Raw genomic sequence first — 25,553 nt, 5'->3', positions numbered from 1 at the left:
TCTTCCAACCTAGCTTAATGGATTTTTATTAAGTTAAAATGATGCTGTTTCCTTTGTTGGAACAGTAGGACAAAAAAAATTCAAAGCTAAACAGAAGTCATAAAAGCACAGAGTATCTGGGGAGTGGGAGGAGGGACATCTAGAAGCTCCTGTTAATGAAAAAATCATGTTAATGCACATTTTATTTAAAATCTAACTAAAATCCAAGTTGTTTTTCTTTTAGTATGTTAATATAATACATCTTTCCATAAAACTAGAGATTAGTTTCCCTTTTTTTTGGTGATTTATATTTGATTTGATTTCATGGGAGACAATTGAAAAAGTCCATGCAAAACCTTAAATTAATTACTATAATTATTTTGAACTTGTGATTTGTTTTTAAATTGTTTACTGACAAACCATTTTATTCCCAAGGTTTGGTGAGAACTATAGATCTAGAGAACACTACAGTTTAAACCATGTCCTATAAGAATTTTTTTAAAAAAATTTTACTGCCACTAGGGGGTGCCTGGTAATTGAATCTGTTTTTATATTTACAATTTCTGAAAAAAGAAAACACTAAGAAAGAAATTTATGATATTTATGTCTATAATTATGCTTAGAATTATTTTATTTTTTACTTTTAGAATTATTTTAACATAAATTATATTTTTCAGAAAACAGAATATCAAGCTAAGAATATAAGAGCAATCTCTTATTCATAACCTGTGTAACAGTTGAAAATCATCTAAAAACACTTCTTAATAAATCAGATTTCACTAATTGATAGAAAAGCGAAGCAGTATCCCGATGGCAAAACTTCAGACTATACTATAAGTCAAAGTAAAATTAGCAAAGAGAAAAAAAACTGTTAATTATACACATTTCATATTATAAGATTTAGTCCACCAAGGATTTAATTATTACATACTGGATAAAAATAAGCTCTGTCCTCAAGTAGCTGATAAAGTATTAGGCTTTTTCTTAATTTGTCTCTTTACAGGAATTTTGCTTGGATGCCACTCACTCTTAATGTTCTGTCTGCCATTCAGGTTGATTCATTCAGAAAGCGCCTCTTTTCATTTGCTCTAAAGGTTGGCGTTCCTGATAGTTCTGTTCTCAGCAGTCTCTCCTACTGTAATTTCTCCCTGTAACTACTCTGATATCTACTTAGTCCTTCATTTTCCAAATATGTATAGTCTGTTTATCAACCCATATGTCCTAGTTGCCAGTGGAGCTTTTCCCTGGTGTGTATCCACATGTAATTCAAAGTTGTATGTCTAGAAGTGAGAAAAGAAAAATAACCTGCATACTTCTAGAAAGAAAAAAAATTGGGAAAACTTAGTCAATACATCAGTAAGCAGTAATATGAAAAAGGAGCCCAGGAAAACAGAGTAGAGAACAGAAAATACAACAGCAAAAAAAAAAAAAATCATGTATATTAAAATCTCAGTAAAGTATTAAACTCCTATAAAAAGTTCTCAAATAGGATTTTAAAAATAGTCCACTATATGTTGTTCACCAGAGAATCATCTATTTTTTTTTAATATTTTTATTTATTTATTTATTGGAGAGAGAGACAGTGAGAGAGAGTATGAGAGGTGAGAAGGTCAGAGGGAGAAGCAGAGTGGGAGCCCAAAGCGGGCCTTGATCCTGGGACTCTGGGATCACGACCTGAGCCAAAGGCAGTTGCTTAACCAACTGAGCCACCCAAGCACCCTAGAGAATCATCTTTTGGAGAAATAGCACAGAAAAGGGAAAATAAAGGTACAGAAAATTATATTCTAGCTAAATATTAGTTAAAAGAATATATAGCAATACTAGTATCACATAAAGTTGAATTTAAGGCAAATAGTAATGAGGGCCATTTTACCAAGAAGATAGGACAGTTGTGAACTTACGTGTACAAATCAGCAAAATTGGTAGAATTACAAGGAGAAATAGAGCAACCACAATCATATACAAACATATTTCAGAAACTAATGAATTAAGCAACATAATTTTGCAGACTATAGAAGATTTGAATAGCCAAGTTAAATACAAATGGAATACATATGAAAATTGGCCATTACTAGAACACAGCACCAGTATCAAAGAATCACTATCATACTGACCTCATTCTCTGACCATTATGCAATTAAAGTAGAGGTGAAGTAATAATAAAAGATATCTCTGAGATTCTCCATATATTTAGATTCTACAAATGATTTATTTCAGAATTATGGGTCAAAATGAAATCATAATAGTAAACACTAGATATTTAGAAGTGAACACAGTGAGAGTTCTAGATACTAAAACTTAGAACACAGTGTAAGCGGTACCTAGAGGCAAATGTGTAATCTTAATCTACTAATTAGAAGACAAGAAAGAAAACAATTGAATTGTTGTTTGATTTAAGAAAGAGAAATAACAACAGAGTAAGTCAGAAGAAAGTCAGAAGTCAGAAGAAAATAGAAGGAAAGAAAGATTAAGTAGCAGAAATTACTGATGGAGGTAATCTACAGCAAATTAATTCTTTGCTTAGAAAATCAAGCCAGGAAAAAATAAGAGTAAGTACAAATAAAAATTCAGGTATGAAAAAGGGGATTTAGCCATAGATTCAGAAGAGATTTCTTAATTAATAAAGTAGCTATTAAATTAAACATAAAGGAAATTAATAAACTGTTTTAAACAAAAATAAATATATATAAATAACAATAAAAACATGTATCTTTATATAAGAAAATCCTGAAATTTAATGAAATGGAGAGTTTTATATAAAATTTAAAGTACTAAAATTAGTATAAGAAGGAAACAGATAACCTGAAAAAAAATGGTAAGCATTAAAGAAACTGAATTAACAGTCAAAAATTTGATATTCCATTCTTTCTCACTCTCTCTACCCCACAGGATTTTCATGATGAAATCTTACCAAATCTTCATGAGAGTATCCCAATCTTAAATTCTTCCCAGAGGTCTTGCTACCTGTCTTATGTTATAATGCTCATTAGAATCTTGATACCAAAACCAAAAAAAGATAATGTAAGAAAAAATTATCTCAACTTGTAACCAGAGATAATAAAAATGAGTGGAAAAAACTTTTCTTTGCCCACTCTCAGCTTTACCATTTAATGATCTCTTTTTCCCCTGTCCCTAATCCATACCTTCAAATGGCATCTCTATCCAAATTTAAATGGTGTTATAAGATTTAAAGGAAACAATAGTCCTCTTTTGAAAAACATAACTTGATTATATTTCCTGCTCAAACCCCTCTACTAGCTTTTCATCACAATTAGGATAAAAATCCAAGTTCCTTGCTATAACCCATGAAGGATTTACATAATCTTGTTCCTGACCTTCTCCCTCATTTCATCTCTTATCACTCTTCTTCTGGCTCATAGCTTGCCAGCCACACTGGCCTACTTGCTCTTCTTTATTTTTTTTTAATTTAATTTATTTATTTGTCAGGGAGAGAGAGAGAGAGAGCGAGCACAAGCAGGGGGAGTGGCAGGCAGAGCAGGCAGAGGGAGAAGTAGGCTCCCGAGGAGCAAGGAGCCCCACACCGGGACTCAGGCCCAGGACTCTGGGATCATGACCTGAGCCAAAGGCAGTGACTTAACTGACTGACCCAGCCAGGTGTCCCAGCTCTTCTTTAAACATTCTAAATGTGCTTCCACTTCAGGGCATTTGCCCATTCCCCTGCCTGGAATGATATTCCATCAATAATCAATTTAGTTTATTTCTTTACTTTAGTCAGTCCTCTGCTCAAATGTCACATCCTCAGGCTTTTCTTGATCCCCCTGCCTAAAACAGCCCTTCTGTCATACTTTCTCCCTTTATCTTGCTTTATCACTGAAATGCATTACTTTATTAATATATTCATATTTCTTGTTCATCTTCTTCATCACAATGTAAAGCTACAAGAAATCAGGGACATATTTTTGTTCAGTGCTATAGCTTCAGCAGCTAAAAGAGTACCTAAAATATACTAGGTACTTAGAAATATTTGTAGAATAAATACTGTGAAGTGACACAGTCCTAAGGATATTTGCCTCTTAAAGACCAAAGCTAAGGAGTAAAGTTCTAGTGTTAGGATAACAAGCATTATGCAGAACAGAGATTAAATATCTGGGGAAGAGATGATCTTAAACATGTCTCATAAATGTAATGAGTTAGACAATCTTCACTTCTTAGCATGAGGTTAGCCTTTATTTTTGTCCATTGTTCCTTTTAGCTTTTCTCATCAAAATATGGAAGGAGCTCTGGCTTTATAGAACACATACACTATTCAGTTCTATAATTGCCCTACACTGGCTTTTTGGCCTCAGGTAACATTTTTCCTCTATGAGACTAGTTTCCTTAGTATGATTTCATGTATGACTATCTTCTCCAACCAGATTCAGAGCAGTGAAAAGGAAGAACATTCTTAATGAACAGTTTCTCAGTTTATGGAAGGGTTACATATGTGAAAGACCCTTAATAACAAATACTTGGAATGAATATGAAAAGTTTCGTGACTTATTGAGGAATGTGATTTTTGGTCTATGCATCCGTAGTCTCTTCATTGGCTATTTTGCTAATTGTCAAATTTGTCATAAAGTTTTTTTTTTTAAGATTTTATTTATTTATTTGACAGAGACAGAGAGACAGCAAGAGAGGAAACACAAGCACGGGGAGTGGGAGTGGGAGAGTGGGGAGGCACATGCAGGGCTCCAACCCAGGACCCTGGGATCATGACCCGAGCTAAAGGTAGATGCTTAACGACTGAGCAACCCAGGTGCCCCATAAAGTGTTTTCCAGATAAATTAAGAGTTCCTCTATAATGTTATTCATGAAGGATGTCTGTTACCAGATGTCATTTATTAGATACAGATTGAGTACCATCTTACAATGTGTTAAGTCATTGTTCTAGGTACTGGGGATATAATAAGGAACAAGATGACAAAGATACCTGCTTTCATGGTGTTTACAATATAGTATGTGTAGAGGTGTGGCGGGGGACAGGCAACAAAATATAGAAACATAAGAAAAATTATTAGGTGATAATAAGTGCTTTCTAGAGAACTAAAGTAGAGTGACATGATGAGAATTGGGTCACTGCTGTAGGTTGTAAGCTCAGGAAAGACCTCTCTGAAGACATACTGTTTAAGCTGAGACATGATGGTTGAGGAGCCATTCAAGTGAAGAGCAGAAGAAAAAGTATTCTAGGTAGGGTAAAGTATTCTAGGTAAATAATGCCAAAGCTTTCAGGCCATATATAAATATAGTTGGAGAAGGTTAAATATTTTTGGATTTGGTATTCCTGGTGATTGCTTGCTAGAAAAAGACTGAGAAGATGTCTTGGATTAATAAGACAGTCTTTTCAACTTGCTTTGGTCTTCTACTGATAAGTGATAAAAAGGTCTAGTTCCATTTTAGTTATATAGATTTTCTTCATTTTATGGAAAGTTGACAGAAAACAAGGTATCCCTGTATAGTTGTCCCTTTTACTAGTAGTAATTGATTCATGCTGTTGAACTTTGACCTTTTATACTGGGAGGATGGTTCTAGTTTATATTTTAATGACTTTTATGAGGGTTTTTTTTAGCTCTGGTCATGAAGTCAAACATATGATCTGCTTCTATAGCCTCTGAGTTGTGAAGTTGCTGTTAACTATGGCTTTGAATTAATTGCTATTGTACAAGCAGGAGTAAAACCAGGGTGGTAATTGGGAATCTGGTGATAGTTGAATAAACCACTGGTGTTAATATATATGGCTTTTTTTGTTGTTGTTTTTTGGCCCTTGGAAAACCATTGGTAGGAAAGCAGGTAACAGTAGTCTTGAATTAAGCAAGAGGAGGGTGTTATATTTTCCACTGGGTGCTATTGGGAGTAATTGAGGAGTAATGAGTCAAGGTATCTGAATTGTAGTGCCAGCTCTGCCACAGAATCATTGTATGACTGTAGATAGACAGGTCACTCTTCTGCTCTTGGCCTCAGATACTACCAGAAAATAAAGAGATTCTTCTAGATTCTTAGGCATCTGTGGTGCCACTCATTTTTCCTTTTCTCTAGGGTTCTAATCAGTAGATTATATACACAAAAATTAGTATTTAAATTAAAAAACAAAACTGCTTTAATAGCCAGGTGAGCACACAATAGAACATGTGGTTGGTTGGTTGGCTTATTTATTTATTTATTTACTTTTATAGTACATCATTAGTTTTTTATGTAGTGTTCAATGATTTGTTAGTTGCGTATAATACCCAGTGCCCATCACATTGCATGCCCTCCTTTAATGCCCATCACCCAGTTAATATATCCCCTCACCCACCTCCCCTTCTGCAACCCTCAGTTTGTTTTCCAGAGTCAAGAGTCTATCATGGTTTGCCTGCCTCTCTGATTTCTTCCTGTTCAGTCCCCCCCCCTTCTTCTATGATCTTCTGCACTATTTATGTTCCACATATCAGTGAAACTGTATGATAATTGTCTTTCTCTAATTGACTTAAGTCACTTAGTATATAATACCTTCCAGTTCCATCCATGTCGATCTAAATGGTAGGTATTCATTTTCTGATGGCTGAATAATATTCTATTGAATGTACAAACTGTATCTTCTTTGTCTATTCATCTGTTGAAGGACATCTTGGCTCCTTCCACAGTTTGGCTATTGTGGACATTGCTGCTATGAACCAGTTTGGGGTACAGGTACCCCTTCTTTCCACTACATATGTATATTTGGGGTAAATACCCAGTACTATAGTTGCTGGGTTATAGGGTAGCTCTATTTTTAACATCTTGAGAAACCTCCATACTGTTTTCCAGAGTGGCTGTACCAACTTGCATTCTCACCAACAGTGTAAGAGGGTTCCCCTTTCTCTGCATCCTTGCCAACATTTGTTATTCCCTGTCTTGTTCATTTTAGCCATTCTAACTGGTATAATGTGGTATCTCATTGTGATTTCGATTTATATTACCCTGATGATAAGTGATGCAGAGCATTTTTTTCATGTGTCTGTTGGCCATTTGTATGCCTTTGGAGAAGTGTCTGTTCATGTCTTCTGCCCATTTCTTGACTGGATTTTTTGGTTTTTTGGGGTATTGAGTTTGAGAAGTTCTTTATAGATCTTGGATACCAGCCTTTATCTGTACTGTCATTTGCAAATATCTTCTCCCATTCTGTAGGTTGCCTTTTAGTTTAGTTGACTATTTCCTTTGCCATGCACAAGGCTTTTATCCTAATGAAGTCCCAATAGATCACTTTTGCTTTTGTTCCCCTTGCCTTTAGAGACGTGTCTTGCAAGAAGTTGCTGTGGCTAAAGTCAAAGAGGTTACTGCCTGTGTTTTCCTCTAGGATTTTGATGGATTCCTATCTCACATTTAGGTCTTTGATCCATTTTGAGTTTATCTTTGGGTATGGTGTAAGAAAATGGTGAAGTTTCATTCTTCTGCATGTGACTCTCCCAATTTTCCCCACACCATTTATTTGAGAGACTTTTTCCCATTAGATAATCTTACCTGCTTTGTTGAAGATTACTTAACCATAGAGTTGAGGATCCATTTCTAAGGTCTCTGTTCTGTTCCATTGATCTATGTGTCTGTTTTTGTTTGTTTGTTTGTTTTTAAAGATTTTATTTATTTATTTATTTATTTGACAGAGGTGCAGCAAGAGAAGGAACATGGCAGGAGGAGTGGGAGAAGGAGAAGCAGGCTTCCTGCCGAGCAGAGAGCCTGATACGGGGCTCAGTCCCAGGACTCTGGGATCATGACCTGAGCTGAAGGCAGATGCTTAACATCTGAACCACCCAGGCACCCCATGTGTCTGTTTTTGTGCCAGTATCATGTGTTTGGAGGTTTACAGCTTTGTATTATATCTTGAAGTCAGGCATTGTGATGCCCCCAGCTTTGCTTTTTCTTCTTCAGCAATCTCCTGGCAATTTTAGGTCTTTCTGGTTCCATACAAATTTTAGGATTGTTGTTCCTACTGTGTGAAAAATGCTAATGGCATTTTGATAGAGATTGCATTGAATATGTAGATTGCTCTAGACAGTGTAGACATTTTCACAATGCTTATTCTTCTAATCCATGAGCATGGAATGTTTTTCCCTCTCTTTGTGTCTTCCTCAATTTCTTTCTCAAGTGTTCTGTAGTTTCTAGAGTACAGATCCTTTACACCTTTGGTTGGGTTTATCCCTAGGTATCTTATGGTTTTTGGTACAATTTTAAATGGGATTAATTCCTTGATTTCTCTTTCTTTAGTGTATAGAAATGCAATTGATTTCTGTACATTGATTTTGCATCCTGCCATGTTGCTGAATTGCTGCATGAATACTAGCAATTTGGGGGTGGAGTCTTTTGGGTTTTCCACATAAAGTATCATGTCATCTGTGAAGAGTGAGGGTTTGACTTCTTTGCCAATTTGAGTACTTTTTATTTCTTTTTGTTGTCTGACTGCTGAGGCTAGGACTTCTAGTGCTATGTTGAACAATAATGGTGAGAATGGGCATCCCTGTCCTGTTCCTGACCTTAAGGGAAAAGCTCTCCGTTTTTTTCCCATAGAGTTCACTGTGGGCTTTTCGTAGAAGGCTTTTGTGATATTGAGGTATGTTCTTTCTATCCCTGCACTTTGAGGAGTTTAAATCAAGAAAGGATACTGTATCTTGTCAGATGCTTTTTTTTTTTTTTTTGTATCAAGAGAGGATCATACGGCTCTTGTGTTTTCTTTATTAATGTATTAATGTGATCTGTCATATTGATTGGTTTGTGATTGTTGAATCACCCTTCTATCCCAAGAATAAATATCACCTGGTCATGGTGAGTAATCCTTTTAATATACTGTTGGAACCTATTGGTCAGTATCTTGGTTAATATTTTGGCATGCATGTTCATCAGGGGTATTGGTAAATAGTTGTCCTTTTAATGAGGTCTTTGTCTGGTTTTGGGATCAAGGTAATGCTGGCCTTATAGAATGGGTTTGGAAGTTTTCTTTCCCTTTCTATTTTTTGAAACTGCTTTGTGGTAGAATAGGTATTATTTCTTCTTTAAATGATAGAATTCCCCTGGGAAGCCATCCAGCCCTGGACTCTTATTTTTGGGTTTTGTTTTTTTTTTTTTGATTACTGCTTCAATTTCCTTATTGGTTATGGGCCTGTTCAGATTTTCTGTTTCTTCCTCTTTCACTTTTAGTAGTTTTTAAGTTTCCAGGAATGCATTCATTTCTTCCAGATTGCCTAATTTGTTGGCGTATAGATGCTTGGAATATGTTTTTATAATTGTATTTCATTAGTGTTCATTATGATCTCTCCCCCTTCATTCATGATTTTTTGTTTTTAAGATTTTATTTATTTATTTGACAGAGAGAGATCACAAGTAGATGGAGAGAGAGGCAGGCAGAGAGAGAGAGAGAGAGAGGGAAGCAGGCTCCCTGCTGAGCAGAGAGCCTGATATGGGACTCGATCCCAGGAACCTGAGATCGTGATCTGAGCCGAAGGCAGCGGCTTAACCCACTGAGCCACCCAGGCGCCCCATTCACGATTTTATTAATTTGGCCCTTTTTCTTTCTTTTTGTTAAGTCTGGCTAAAAGTTTATTGATCTTATTAATTCTTTCAAAGAACCAGCTTCTAGTTTTACTGATATGTTCTACTATTCTACTGGTTTCTGTTGCATTGAAATGAAATTCCCCCACTTAATTTAGGCTTTATTTGTTGTTCTTTCTCCATATCCTTTAGATGTAAAGTTAGCTCGTGTATTTGGGATTTTTTCTATCCTTTAGATGTAAAGTTAGCTCGTGTATTTGGGATTTTTTCTAATTTTTTGAGAGAGGCTTGTACTGCACTGTACTTCCTCTTAGGATGGCCTTTGCTATATCCCAGAGGTGTTGAACCAATGTATTTTCATTCTCATTAGTTTCCATGAGTTTTTAAAATTCTTTCATTTCCTGGGTGACACATTCATTCTTTAGCAGGATGCTCTTTAACCTCCAAGTGTTTGAGTTCCTTCCAAATTTCCTTTTGTGATTGAGTTCAAGTTTCAAAGCATTATGGTCTGAAAATATGCAGGGAATAATCTCATTCTTTTAGTATTGGTTGAGACCTGATTTGTGACCCAGTATTTGATCTATTCTGGAGAAAGTTACATGTGCACTTGAGAAGAATGAGTATTCTGTTGTTTTAGGATAGAATGTTCAGATATAACTGTGAAGTCCATCTGGTCCAATGTGTTATTCCGAGCCCCTGTTTTTTGTTGATCTTCTGCTTAGATGATCCATTCATTTCAGTGAGTAGGGTGTTGAAGTCCCCTACTCTTAATGTATTATTAGCAATGTGTTTCTTTACTTTGGTTATTAACTGGTCTATGTAATTGGGTGCTCCCATGTTGGGGACATAAATTTTTATAGTTGTTAGATCTTCTTACTGGATAGACCCTTTAAATATGATATAGTGTCCTTCTACATCTCTTTCTATAGTCTTGGCTTAAAATCTAGTTTATCTATCTGATATGAGGATTGCTATTCCAGCTTTCTTTTGAGGTCCAATAGCATGGTAAATGGTTTTCCACTCCTTCAGTTTCAGTGTGGAGGTGTCTTCAGGTCTAAAATGAATCTCCTGTAGACAGCATATGGATAGGGCTTGCTTTTTTATCTGCTCTGATGCCCTGTGTCTTTTGATTATAGTGTTTAGCCCATTTACATTCAGAGTAACTATTGAAAGATATGGATTTAATGCCATTGTATTGCCTGTAAAGTCCCTGTTTCTGTAGATTGTCTCTGTTTCTTTCTGGTCTGTGTTACTCTTGGGGTCTGTCTCTGCTCACAGGATCCCCTGTCATATTTCTTGCAGGGCTGCCTTGGTAGTCCCATATTCTTTCAGTTTCAGTCTGTCCTGGAAGCTCTTATCTCTCCTTCCAATCCAAATGACAACTTTGTTGGATAAAGAATTCTTAGCGGCATGTTCTTCTCATTTAGTACCCCAAATATATCATGCCATTCCTTTCTGGCCTGCCAGATTTCTGTGGATAGGTGTGTTAGTCTGATGTTCCTCCTCTTGTACCTAGAGAATCTCTAGTCTCGAGCTGCTCTTAGGATAGCCTCTTTTACTGTAAAATTTCCTGGATTCATTACTATATATCAGGTGTTGATCTGTTTTTATTAGTTTTAGGAGGAGTCCTTTCTGCCTCTAGAAATGAATGCTTGTTTCCTTCCCCCAATTAGGGAATGATTTGCTGAAATATACCTTCTTTCCCTCTCTCTCTCTCTCCTCCCCTTTAGGCACACCAATAATTCTGACATTTGTTTGTTTCAAAGCATCAATAAGTTCTTTCTTCATAGGCTCTGAGTTGTCTTTCTGTCTTTTCCTCTACTTCCTTCCCATCAGCCTGTCTTCTAGATCATTTACTCTTTCTTTTGCCTCATTCACCCTAACTGTTAAAGCATCCAGTTTAGACTACATCTCAGTTATGGCATTTTTAAGTTTGGCCTGATTAGCTCTGATTTCTGTACTTAGAGATTCTCTACTGTCTTTTATGCTTTTTCAAGCCCAGCTGTTAACTTAATAATTGCTATCCTGAATTCCATCTCTGACATCTTACTTATATCCATATCAGTTAGTTCTATGGCAGAGAATATTAACTCTGATTCTTTCTTTTGTGGTGAATCCTCCTTCTAGTCATTTTGCCCAGAAAAGAATGGGTGAGTGAGTGAGCAGAGTCCAAAATATCAATCCCTACCCAAGGAACGTGTACCCTAGACAAATCTGAGGCAGTTGGAAACCAAAACAGAAAAGCAAACAAAACCAAAACAGAACAGACAAGAAAAAGAAGAGAGAAAAAGATAGGTTGTAGGGGAGAGACTAAAATCTCACAGGGTGGACAAAGCAGGGTGATCCACTTTTTCCTGAGTGAAATTTGGTCTGTGTGTTAGAAGACTCTCCCCAAATTGCAAAGATAGTGAAACTTATCTATATACAAAAATAGAATTGGATAGAGTGAAAAAAAAGGCCTAAAATGAAGCACACGTCTATTAAATGTAGATTTAAAAAATAAGTAACTTGAAAACGTAAGTTGGTAAAATAAGAAACTAGTTGAAAGAGGAAAAAGTTAAAATAAAGAAATGGAAAATTTTAGAGTGAAAGAAACTGAGTTGTGAGAAAAAAACCCCTCAAGCTCAATATATTATTTGCCCCTGGCACTGGATTTTTAATCTTGTGGGATCAGTAACCTAGTTTGCACCTATTCTTCCAGGTTGTCTTCTTGGGGGAGGGGCCTGCTGTGCTGCTTCTCAGGTGTCTTTGCCTGGGTGGAGTTACACTGCCCCTTGCCAGGGGGCTGGGCTCAGTGTAAGCTGGTTCTCTGTGTGGCTTTTGTTCCCTAGAGGTTTTCCACTCCTCTTTATAGAGGATCACAATAAAAATGGCTGTGCTTGAATTTCTGGCCCAGAGCCAAAAGATCGAGGTCCCCCCTTCTTTAGTAAGGAACAAAGAGTCTTCACCTTTGCATGTGCCAAACTCTACAGACTCTTGTGCGTGCCCACTATAATTCTCCCAAGGAGAGTCTGAGGAACTCATGCATGTCACTGCCCTTGGGACTAAGTGTGGCTGTGGGCTTGTGCACCGTACCTTACTCTGCTGCTCCCAGGCCACGGCTGAGGTTCACTCTGCTATCCTTTCCGAGGTCATTTCCACCCTGAGTATGACCCAGTTGTGAGTGCAGCTGTTTCATTCCTCCCAGGAGATGGTAAACAGCCCACATATTTCAGTCATTTTCATGTGTTTAGGCAGAGAGCATTCACCCAACTGGCTTGCCATTTTGGGCAACACGAGCTGAGAGTCCCCTCTTGGCCTTGCTGACTGTAACCAGTTTCCTCTCTCCGTTGCTTGGGCACTCTACTGGTTCAAGCACCCTCCATTTGTTCTGTGTCTCCTGGAATCCTGAGACCACAATGACCCACCTAGAATTCTACCATTTGCATCTGCTGAGCACCTATCACAAAGTGAACATGTGGTTTATACTTGAATGCTAAGTGGAGTCATTTACCTTTCACTCTAGATCTAAATCTTAGGAACCATGTCCTTAGGTAGCCTGTAGGAAGAGTTAAGACTGGATCTTTAGAGCCTGACGGCCTGGTGCAATAGGCCTTCTCATCAACTCACTTACAGTAGGATTAATATCTTAGAGAGCTCATAGCAAACTTTGTTCGGGTCTATCTACCACAGAGGGTAAGAAGTAGGAGGGAATTCAGTGCACCAGGGCATAAGTAAAAGAGAAGCTGCTGGGTTTTTAGTCCCTGCCTTCTGTGAAACCTAATCTAGCACGGGGTTACCTTGTGAATAATTGTAATAGTGTCTTCTCTTCCTTTGGGACAAACAAGTCTAGAATAGGGAAAAATGCTATAAGTGTTCTCATTAAAACTTCCCTTTGTCGGAAAAAGTGGTATGGGCAGAAATAGTATACCCTTATGAGCAGAGGGAGAAATTTGAAGAAAAGCAGATGAAACATTCTTCTCAGGATCCTTGAGGTCTCTAACTCCATATTTGATATGTGTCTCACTATACCCATTAAACATGGTATGATAAGGGAAAGACTGAAGTATTCCTCCTCTGTCTGTAGCTTCTTGTAACCATCCAGCAGTTCTGGTCATAAGTATCTACCTGTGCTCCTAGCCTTAGGTCTAGCTAAGAGGTGTATTGATATTCAAATAAACATAGGATACCTTTTTCTTTTTCTCATTCCAGTCTGTCCCACCCTATACTGAGACCATTCCAGACACTCATCTGCCCCCATTATCCCAACTAAGAAAGATAATTTGTGGAATTTAGTTATTTGGAGGACTTTCTGAGAATGCTTCCAACTAACTCTCTTTTCTACTTCTATTTCCCTAAACACCTCACATTCTCTGTACAGATGTTACTCCTTATAGTATTTTTCACTCTTTTATGTATATCTTGCTATTTTCATTTTTGGTATATTCCCTTAGTGCAAGAAGAGTCATACCTATAAGAGTTCTGACTTAGAATGAGAGGAAAGCTCAAGGATATCCTCTTCGGAGGGCGTTAAAGAAGCCATCTAATCCAGTTTCATTTTATGATTGGGAGAACTGAGGTACAGAAAGAAGTTAAATAGTCTGTTAGGCCTTGGCTTCTTCACCCAGCATGATCAGGTTGATAATTTTGCTTCCTTGGGCTCTGGAAAGAGACAATGTGATTAAATAAGAACACAAAATAATAAATAAATAATAATAATACAGATTATTATTAATACACATTATTATGTGTATTGTTAGTACACATAATAAATAATAAATAATAACAAGTAAGAGCACTGGGCAGATCATAGAGCTAGTTAATGCGTGAGCCAGAACTTGGCTATCATAGAACTCTTAACTAACTCCAAACCACTCATAGTGTCTCTGAGCACTGCTCTTAAGGTCAGGGTGAATATGGTCCTAAACATAGTCTCATTTCAGCCTAGTTCATGTGTAAAGTAAATGTTCAATAAATCCTTTAAGTGGGTAAGACAAGTGGGTAATAAATCCTTTAAGTGGGTAAGTGATATAGTCCCTTTAGGAAGAAATAAACAGCTTTCAATGGGGGAATTTTTTTGGCTAAGTATTTTTATTTTCAGACTAGGGGAAAAAAGCCACAATGGACTTCACTTTTAAATAATTTGCTGAGATGTCATTTGAAATGGTGTTTATGAGGTGTCTTCTCATGGTGCCTTTTTATTGATCAATATTCATGAGATTTTAGCAGTGTGGTAGGAACAAAGACCTTAAATGGCCCATATATGACAGTTTTCTGAAAATTTCATATATGCAAGTCATTGTTCTTAATGGATCAATTCATTTTTTCTTCCAAAATGCTTTACAAAATAACTTTTTTGTTGTTGTTTTTACAAAGGATAGTTACCTATGGGAATATTTTACCAGTGTTTTAATAATTTTAATTGGTATTAGTTTGATGTTTCATTCTTAGAGTAATTCATTTCTCAAGAATAAAATGAATATAAGCAATGTTTCCAGTACGTTATTGTAATTGCTGTTCAACTTAAATTTAATTAAATGACTAGTATTATTAGAGTTTGTAAAGGTAAAATTATGAAGTATTGGTTTGGTAAATGTTTCTTAATAAGGGGTTACTGAAAAATGGCTCATTTAAGAAGAAGACATTTCCCTGAAGTTATGCATCCTGGATGAAAGAAGAAACTTGTCCCCAATTAAAGCATTGATGGAGTTCACGACACATCTAATTGGATTGATGTACCAAACCCATTTATATAGTTTACTGCCTATTGATAGGTCGGTGACCACTGAGATTAGCTTGTTAACATCACACTTTGAAAAAGAATTGCAGGTATTCTCTATAGTTGATTTAATGAACAGTCAGAAATTTAGTCACTAATTCTTGAAACAAAAATCAATATATCTGTAAATGAATATCTTTTTTTGTTTTCTTCCACTTTGTCTACATGTATAAAATTATGTTTTGACACTTTTGCTATAAACTACTTGATGGATCACAATATATCACTATCACCACTAATTACCACATTTTGATTAATCTTATATTCTTTGGTTAATACATTTTGCTGTATCCAATATATCACTATATTGATAAACAGTAATTATAGACATAAAGACACCTGAACTTGAAATTATCCTGAAAAATGTTATTAAGAATATGTGAAACCAAATGTTTATTTATCTAGACATATTTAATTGCCAGGAAAGAAAGCAATTAAAAGTAGCTGTAGAGTAAGAGGCCAACCTTCGTTAAACGTGGTTTTAAGATTGTTACAGAACTTGTGGTGATGATAACATGGTGTCTTGGAGGATGTTAACAACTGTAGCAGAGTGTTAATTAAAAATGATGTAATCTGCAGCTCAGAATTATTAGTAGCATGTTAGTTTAGCTGGACAGGAGCAAAACCTAGTTTCAGTTATGATGAGGGCTCAAGTTGTATTTATAGTGGAAAGATTAACATTTTATTTTTATGCTGTTCCTGAGACAATTTAAAAATCCTGAATGAAACACAGTCAAATGTAAACATCAAGTCCCTAGCTCATTTACATATGTGCCAGATTTCCAAACTGATTGCTATTTGAACCTAATCTGTCATTGCTGGCTGCATTAGCTACAACAAACATTACATTTACATATTGATTTCTTATTTTGTTTTAGTGTAAATAATCCATAATTATAGTAAATTTGGTCTTTTGTTGACAAGAGCTCATATGACTCTGTAAGTTTAGAATGGAAATTTAAATTGCCATGTGTGATGCTTTTTAATTTAAAATCTTGACGTATCTGAAAGGATAAAAAGATCACTGTAGATCATAAAATATTCCCAGAAACAAAAAGGAGAACATTTTGTAGGGCCTTTTGGAAAGATATAAGTTATAAAGTATTAATGAAAAATTCAATAGCTTCTTCCAAGATTATTTTTTCATTTTTCTAATAAAGGTTCACAGTAATTTGAAAGAACTTACTGTTTTTGCTTCAAATTCAGGTCATACTTAAAAAGAAAACTACTGGAAATGAACCCTCTAAGCCTATTAATCTTATACTGATATTTTTGTTTAAAATATCTAGTACAAGAAAAAAAATAGCATGCACACATAGCAGGAATGAAACAAGAGATATTTTTGATCCCTATATTGGTGTTAATGCTTTACTTATTGTAACTAAATAGGCAGCATTGATTTGAGAAGTATGACTTCACTGGCAACAAACTGTATGCGTCAGTGGAAATATGTATTAACTGAGCAGTGGCAACAAACCCATGGTTTCCATTTATATTGATTAAAAAGCATGTTGTATTTTTGAAGTTAAAAATATGGGACCCAGGGTATTTGCATGGCTCAAGTCATGATCCCAGAGTCCTGGGATCAAGCCACATCCATGTTGGGTTCCCTGCCCAGTGGGGAGTCTGCTTCTCCCTTGCTGCCCCCCTTAACTTGTGCTTGCTCTCTTTCTCTCCCCATCTCAAATAAATAAATAAATAAATAAATAAATAAAATCTTAAAAAGAAAGAATTAATTACAAGAATGGTAGTTATCAGATTGTTCAAGTATTTATTTTTATGGTTTACATTTTTTATAGATATATGATTTACATACAATAAATGCACAATTGTTTTTGCACATTTATTTACAATTAAAATTTATTTTTTATTTGAGTGTAGTTGACACACAATGTTATATATTAGTTTCAGGTGTACGACATACTGATTCCACAAGTTTATATATTATGCTGTGCTCACCACAAGTGTAGTTACTACAGTCTGTCACCATACATTGCTATTACAATATCATTGACCATATTCCTTATACTATGCTTTTTATTTCTGTGATTTATTCATTCTATAACTGAAAGCCTATATCGCCTACTCGCTTTAACCCATTTTGCCCATACCCCAACCAAAAATGCACAGTTTTTAAGTTTCTTACAGTTACAAGAGTTTTGACCAAAGCATATTGTTTTCTACCATGGATTTTAATGAGTGAGATTCTAATTTGGATGTGTATATAAATATGTGATTAACACCCATTTAGAAGCTTATACTCAACTGATAGCAGCTGTTTACATGGTACTATGAATACAGAAGCTCTAAAAGCCATTATATTAGTCAACTCAGGCTGCTATAACAAAATACCATAGACTGGGTGACTTAAACAACAGACATTTATTTCTCATAGTTCTGAGGCTAGGAAGTTCAAGATCAAGAAAGGTATGGGCAGATTTGGTTCCTGGTGAGAGCCCTCTTCCTGGCTTATAGATGGTTGCCTTCTTGCTGTGTCCTCATTTGGCAGAGAGAAAAACCTCTGGTCTCCCTCCACTTCTTATAGGGACACTAATCCCATAATGGAGCCCACCCTCATGATTTAGCTAAATTTAACCTTCCAAAGGCCCTACCTACAAATACCATCACATTGGGGATTAGACTTTCAGCTTGTGAATTTAGCAGGGTTGGGGAGGAAAGGTGGGACACAAACATTCAGTCCATAAGAGCCCTGAAACCTAAGTCTGAATTTGTTGTGCTTCCTAGGTTGGTGTTTAATCTTGATGGGTTTATACCTTATAAGAGTATTTCTTTTAGAACTAGTAACTATTTTAATAGGAAGACTGTGGTGTAGCCCGGCCAGATTTGCTAGCTGAAAAATTTAAGAGGGAATTCTTGATTCAAGGACTTGCTGGAAAGGAAATCCTTAAATTACTGTTATTATCTTTGATGCAGGATATCCTGCCTACTACTGTGCTACCCTATGAAATGGGCCTGCTGCTATTTGGCAGGAAGAAAGCTATTCTTCTTAATCAGGAATTACCAGCAGGTATATAGCTACATGATGATCAATTGATTATTTCACTACCATAATGCAGCTTTAAGTTAACCTTAAGAAATCACTGCATCATACATATTAAATAGCCATGTGCTTTCTGTGTAAGTGGATCACTAAAGTGCTTTCTCAGTGTGAAATAAACTCAGTCGAGACAGTAGACTGTTAGATTTATTTCATAGTGTTGCTTTTACCAATACTTGATCCATAGAGACTAATAATTGATCGCTTTTCATGTCCACATGTAATAAAAGTGTATCTAGTTTCAAATTTATTTTCTGGGTCCTGTGTGTTAAAATTTGCTACACATTATTTTCCCTTTATTAAAAAAAAGCTGGAGGGGAATATAAAATATATTAAATTAACCCAGAGAACTTAATAGAAGACAGATATTTTATAGATGGCTTCTTGATTTCTGATAAATAATCATGGTTAAATTGAAACAGGATCACCCCAGGCAGAGGTGGACATTCTGCTAATGAAAGGGCACTAGAAGTGTAAAACTTCTGGACAAAAAAGAAAGCAGAGACGGGGTGTTTTACCAGATTATCTAGAAATTCTACCAGATTATCTAGATATCTACCAGATGCCTAGAAATTCTATTCCCAGTGTTGTGTTGGTGACTTCAGTGTTAATTAATAGTAGTTAATTAATTTCTTTATTTAGAAGGGGAGACTGTGAATGGGGGGAGGGACAGAGGGAGAGGGAGAGAATCCCGAGCAGACTCTGCTGAGCATGGAGTCCAATGCAGGGCTTGATCCTGTAATGCCGAGAACATGACCTGTGCTGAAATCAAGAGTCAGAGGCTCAAGTGATTGAGCCACCCAGGCATCTACCCCCTAACCAACTCCCTGCCAATTTTAAAACGAAGAAACTGGCTAGGGGAGTTATGAGATAGCTTATATGAAAATATCTAACACTTGGTCTCCTATTGCATAAAAATATTAATGTTCATTGTATTATATTGTAGTGTATTATATTTTTTGCACATAGCCACTAGCTTTAAGCTTGGAGCAATGTACGTGATTCTTACTGCAGTTTAAACATTAAATTTCACTCTGAATTTGAAGGTAGAGTAATGCTAAGTATTAACAGCATTTTGAAGTAAAAGAAACTGCTTGAAGGTGGATTATCTGAGGCTAACTATGCTAGCCAACCTTTAGAAGACACTTAGAAAATTGCTCCTAGGTGCAGTAACGGGTGAGGTTTCAATTCATTCTGCTAAGTTGCAGCTAGAATCAGTTGCCTAGATAATATTTAACAGTAAAGTCTTTGCAAATTATGCCAGTGACCACAGTAAATTCTTTACTGCTTTCACCCCTCTTTCATTTCAGTCCCTGTCCTCCCCCACCCACCCCACCCAGGAAAAACCCCTCAGAAAACTAAGAAACAAACTTGCTCAGTTGATATGCCAGCTTCTGTGGAAAGACTCTGTTTAAATTTAGCTATTCTTCCTCTTTATTTCCATAGCACCTTAGGAGAAGTGGTATTAAAATTCTTAGCAAACAGAACCAAAGAGGAGTTGTAAATTTCCTTGTCTCCCAATCTCTCAATAAACTCAGTGAAGGCAGAACTATGATTTTACTGGGCTCCCTTCCCCTGTACCTAGAGGACAAATCCTGAGTTAGACCTGGGTCACTGCTACTTACTTCGTGTGTGTATGAGGCAAGTAATATAACATCATTTTTTTCATCTGTAAAATGAAAAATGATAGTTATAACTTCATAAAGTTGACATGAAGTTCTTAATGCCTGATACATGGTAGCACTCATCAAAGGCTAGCCATCATTGTTAATGGCTAAGGAAATGAGTTAGGTCACAGATATTACTTACTCCTCCAGATGAACCATTCTCACAAGAAGCATGAATGTGGTATATCAACCCCAAACAAGACCTGTGTAAAAAAGAACACTGTGAGTGAGTCTGGATAACATTAGGCTTATATAATTATGTTCAGTGCATCAAAAAAAGTTTTATTCTCTATGAACTCCTATAGAGGAATGGAACTAAAAAATGAAAAATAACTGCCACAAAACACTATAGGTCTTTTTATTAATGTTTTGTTATTATAAGAACACTCAAAAATGTTCTATTTCATATGCAATAAAAATTTCCACTTGGAAAAAAATTTCTGTGTGGCTTTCTAAAATTTAATATTCATTGTTCTATGAAGAATTAATACCCTTTTCCTGAAGAGGAAACCGAGAATTTACAGAATAATTAAGTACCTAAAATGAGGCCTTATGTGGTAGACATTCAGCAAATATGTTTAATGTATGATTGACTTTTCAAAATCAAACAACTAGCAAGCAGTGGAGCAGGGACTCAAATCTGGCTTTATGACTTTCAAGCAGTTTAAAGCTATAAATATTTTCTCTGGCCAACTTAACCTCTGCCAGGACTATTGAGAAATTATAGAACTAGGCTAACATGATGAGGTTTTGTTGTTTTTGTTTTGTTTTGTTTTTGTTTTTTTAGAGGGAGGGAGGGGCAAAGAGTGAGGGAGAGACAGTCTTAAGCAGACTGCTCCCAGTGTGGAGCCTGACACAGGGCTCAGTCTCAAGACCCTGAGATCATAAACTGAGCTGAAATGAAGAGTTAGACATTTAACTGATTGAGCCACCCAGATGCCCCAAAAGTGATCTTCTAAAGTAGTCTGGTGGTTAATGCTCATGCTGGCAAACCTTTTTTGCGAAGTTATTGCACAAGTCTGCCAATCAAGATCAAGAAACATATCTAAGGAATTGCATAAAAGCAAGCACTACAGGTATTAAATATATGTGTACATTCATATGTAAAGATAAAGGAGGATCTATGTAATCACCAAAATTACAGAATTCTGAGCTGCTTACCTTTCATTTGTAGCCCCATAATGGTGGTCTTTAATTTTTTTAAGTTTTCTTTTTCACAAACCCTTCTTCACATTTCCTTACACTTCTTCCTCATTGCCTTCTACATCTTTCTTTATATTTTCCAGTCTCCATCTCTGCTCAGACTAGTCTATGCCTGAAATCATCCTCCATAGCTACCTGTCAAATCACTATCCATTCTTCATATTACTTTAGAGTATTGTCTCCTTTCTTCACAATCTTCACAACTCTTTTTTAAATTTTGTGAATAGTCTATCCTGACTGTTACAAATAATAAGAATCAAATAATTATAGGAAGAATGAATTCTGAACTCCCAGCAGGCAGGAGTCTTATTTATCTTTGTATCCCTAAAGCAGCCCAGCCATTTGGGAGATAGGATGCTATAAAGAACAGAATTAAATATAGTTTAGAAACTTGGTTTTGTCTTTTTGTAGCTGCATGACATTGGGCAATTACTTAACCTTTCTGAACCACAATTTTGTGAAGAAATAGGCACTTCACAGGTAGGCTCAAAAAATATGCAGCTATGTGCAGTTCAGAATGTGCAGAACTGTTCCTTAATTGTATATAGGATTCGATTGAATCACCTTTGAATATGCTATTTGCCAAGGGAAATACTGATAAGTAATAAGATATTTATCCTGAAAAGGCTTATAGTCTTGAACTTAGGACTTCCACACATGAAACAAAGCAAACTATACATAATATGCTATTATTAAGTATTGAATGAATTATATGATAAAGGAATTCAGAGAAGAGGGAGTCTATAATAAATACAAGTGGTAGGCCATGAGGTGGCCTGAAAGCTGTGCAGTGTTGGGATAGTTGCAAAAGGGGATGAGAACAACGTGAACAGAGATTGAATTGAGTTTCGTGTGAAGAAGTTAGCCATGACATGAGAAGTTAGCCAAACTCTAGAGCAAAAGCCAAATCTTGGAGAATAGTTGCAAATTAGGTCTACCAATGAAAGGCCCTGAAATTCCAAGTAGGCTTTCCATTACTTGCCACTTTTGACCCCAAGTTCATTTAATATACAAATACCAAACTTTAACCCAGCCTACTGTTTGAGCCTCATGGCATTCCTCTCACACATCCTTTATTGTGGTTTTAATGAACTTTAAACAATTTCCTCAACATTGTGATTTTTCTGGCCTTACTACACTTAATGTCTCAGTGTCACTTGGCATAATTGCTCATGCTCTCCTAATTAAAATTAAACAGTTACTTATACTAGACTTTCTTGGTCTTTCTCTTATCTCACTGACCATTTGTCAATCTCCTTTGCTCTGACTCCTCCTCCTCTGCTGATTTCAAATGATTGGAATGCTCAGGTCTCCATCGTGGCCTCTCTCCTTTTCTCTAAACAACTTATTTCTCTAGGTTATTTTTTTTGCTCACAAAATCTGGATACGTTCTATGTGCTATGAACTCTCCTGCTCTGAGCTGTGTTTGTTGACATTGGCCTTTGTACAGATGTACATGATATCTCTTTTTGCATATGTAATAGGCATCTTAAACTTAATATATCCAAAACTTCACTCTTAATTTCCCCACCCAACCTGTTCCTACCCATTTTCCTTGTTGAATGCAATTCCATCCTTCCATTTGCTTAGGCCAGAAACTTGGGGTTATGTTTTTCTCTCATTCCATTAGTAATTTGTATGGCTTCTACCTCTAAAAGATATCTGAACCTGACAACACTTCACCCTCTTTGCCTCTCTTACCTCTACTAAAGTAGTCCAAGTCACCACCACTTCTTGCCAGGACTAGCCTCCTAAGTTTCCTAGCTGTCCCAACCTTTACTCTTTCTTCACCATAGCCTGAGCAGCCGGAATAGTATTGTATACATGTAAATGTAAGTCAGTTCTTAACTATGTTCCTGTGTAAAATCTCCAGTGGCTTTCCGTTGCAATTACTATAAATACCAAGTTCTTTACTATGGTCTGCAAGGACCTACATGATCAGACTATTGCTATCTCTTTCTTATCATCCCAGCCTCAACTTAAATGGCACTTCCTCAGAGATGCCTTCCGTAACTATTCTGTTGAAAATAATTCCCTTCACTCAGCCCTTCTGTTACCTTTTTAATTGTAATCCTGTTTTATTTACTTCACAGCACTTAGTATTTTCTCAAATTACTTACTCATTTATTTGGTTATTGTCTTTCTCCTTTACTGGAATGTAAGTTTCATGAAAGCAGGGATCATATTTTTCTTGTTCACTACTGTATCCCTAGCAGCTAGAGCAATGTCATAAATGTACATAGGTGCTCAATAAATACATGTTAACTGAGTGAATGAACAGCTGTTTTCTTCGACTTACTTTTTTCTTGTCTAAAAAAATGCCACCTTTATTCCCCAAACAAAGCAAAAATTTCATGCCTTCCAAATGATAAATACAAAGGTCCTACTTATCCTTCATATTTCAACTTGCATTTTTCTTCTCCTCTGAAGCTTTCCCTAACCATTCCCCTCTTTCACTTTTTTTCAGTTTCTCAGTTCTACTTATTACATTTTACTCTGACTATTTATATATCTGTCTACCCTTCTTAGATTGTAAAGTATTTTATGGATAGGACCTGTGTATTTGGGTTGGTTTCCTTAATGCCTGGAATAATACAAGGCATTGACTTAATGTTGAAAGACATGAATCAAAATAAAAATCTTAATCCCCTGGTAGTTTTCCAGAAAGTAATGTTGCTTTCAGAGATACAAAGATGAGTAAGACTCTTGCTTTCTGGAAATTCACAATTTACTCATTGTTCAATAAATATTTATCTACAGTGTGACAGGCATTATGCTTAACTGCTAAGGATACAGTGACAAAGCTTTCTGCCGGAAGAAACTATTTTAATTGGATATCATTTCCTTTGATTTTGATCAATAATATTTCATGCTGTATTTTGGTGTTTCCTAGATATTTTTCATCTGTAATTAACCTGGGAACTCCATGAGAGACAATGAGAGAGACAAATTAACTTCTTAATCCTAATTGTATGTTGCATGTATGTTTATTGCATAGTTATAGAATAGCAAAGGAGGATTAATGAAGGCCAAAACTGTGTAGCACACCAAATTGTTTCCCCAGTTCTACAAGCATGGGGCTGCCAGTATAGATTATTTATACACAACTGTGGCAGATTTTTATTTTCAGTGTTGATAGTGCTTTTTAATATTGTCATAAACAAATAGAACCACAACTTATATTTCTTAATTTATGTGGTTAATTTCATTTACTCTTTGTGGTTCTGACATATTTCTAACATTTTGGTTAATGTTGCTCTGAATTCTCCAATGTCTAAATTCTTTGTATTCCCGAGTTCTAAGTGAAAGCACAGATGTTTTGAAGTAATTCTGATAGAGCAGTTAAAGTTCTGTAGATTTCAGTATTTTCTGAATTTTGAGTTAAAACGTATTTCTATTCTTATACAACATTCATGAGGATAAATAATATTTTATATTTCACTTGGATTTGAACCAGAGTCTTTGAATTTACATATTAGTAGCATGTTTGGAATTTTATATAATTAAAAAATTTGGTTCTCTTGGAGGAAATACATATGCATATGACTTCTAGAAAATTCTTATGTATACACAGAGTTTAGAATTGAAATTTAAAAACACCTTGGTAGAGAAGGAGTTAACAGGTTAGCTCCCCTTGGTTGCTCTTTGCATCCTCTCTTGCCTTTAGGAGCTGAAAAGATGATAACATTGGGCCCGGACATGCCTGTGTGGAGGTTATGGTACTCCTGGGGTTTTTGCAGCTAGCTGTAAAGCAAGCTAGAACATGTTCATCTCAGAGTTCCTTGTTTTTCTTTCAACCCTTTCAGTGCCCTGCAGGAATCATTAAATCAAAACTTCATGCTGATCATCACCCACCGAGAAGTCCAGCGGGAGTACAACCTGAACTTCTCAGGAAGCAGTACCATTCAAGAGGTGAGTTATGTCTCACAGCTAAGGAATAAAGGTAGCTCATTATAGCTAATGTTGACCCTGTTAAAGAGGGCTTATCTGTTCTAGTTGGAAACTCTCTTTATGTTTCATTATTGGGTTCTTAATTTTAATTAACTGGAGCATCAATGATTACTGTAGATCTATTAAATGACTTGACCTAGAAAAATAAATGTTATAAATAGAGCTCTTGATAAATCTTAAAATAGTCAACTTAAAACCTTGCTTAAAAATTACTCATTGTTATATAATGTATTTTATGGTTTTGTAGTAGTAAGTCAAAATATTAATTTGGAAATTGTTGACAGCATGCATTTTTTAATATGCCTATATTTTATTTGAAAGGTTGCTCTCAAATATATTATTTATAATGTGTACGCTGCCTTTTTCCAAAAGGAGTTTGAGGAGGCTTTTCTTTAGTAGCTCAATCCCAACATTAGGCAGTATTCGTGAGATGCTGTTGCAG

The 25,553-nt window shown here is 35.9% G+C and overlaps 1 protein-coding gene across 1 annotated transcript in view; it reads left to right on the top strand.

Moving 5' to 3' along the window:
• The window catches only part of FAF1 (Fas associated factor 1), a 480,711-nt gene that overhangs the window by 199,323 nt on the left and 255,835 nt on the right, over positions 1-25,553 (top strand). Inside the window, exon 7 of the mRNA XM_045064498.1 lies at positions 24,967-25,072. Within this exon, the coding sequence (XP_044920433.1) occupies positions 24,967-25,072 (106 nt within the window). The remainder of the gene's footprint in view (positions 1-24,966; positions 25,073-25,553) is intronic.

The sequence above is a fragment of the Mustela putorius genome, unplaced genomic scaffold, assembly GCF_011764305.1.
Source record: "Mustela putorius furo isolate JIRA1106 unplaced genomic scaffold, ASM1176430v1.1 tig00003853_pilon_pilon_pilon, whole genome shotgun sequence".
NCBI classification, from domain to species: Eukaryota; Metazoa; Chordata; class Mammalia; order Carnivora; family Mustelidae; genus Mustela; species Mustela putorius.
Note: the sequence above shows the minus strand (reverse complement) of the source record. Positions and strands in the feature narration are given on the sequence as shown.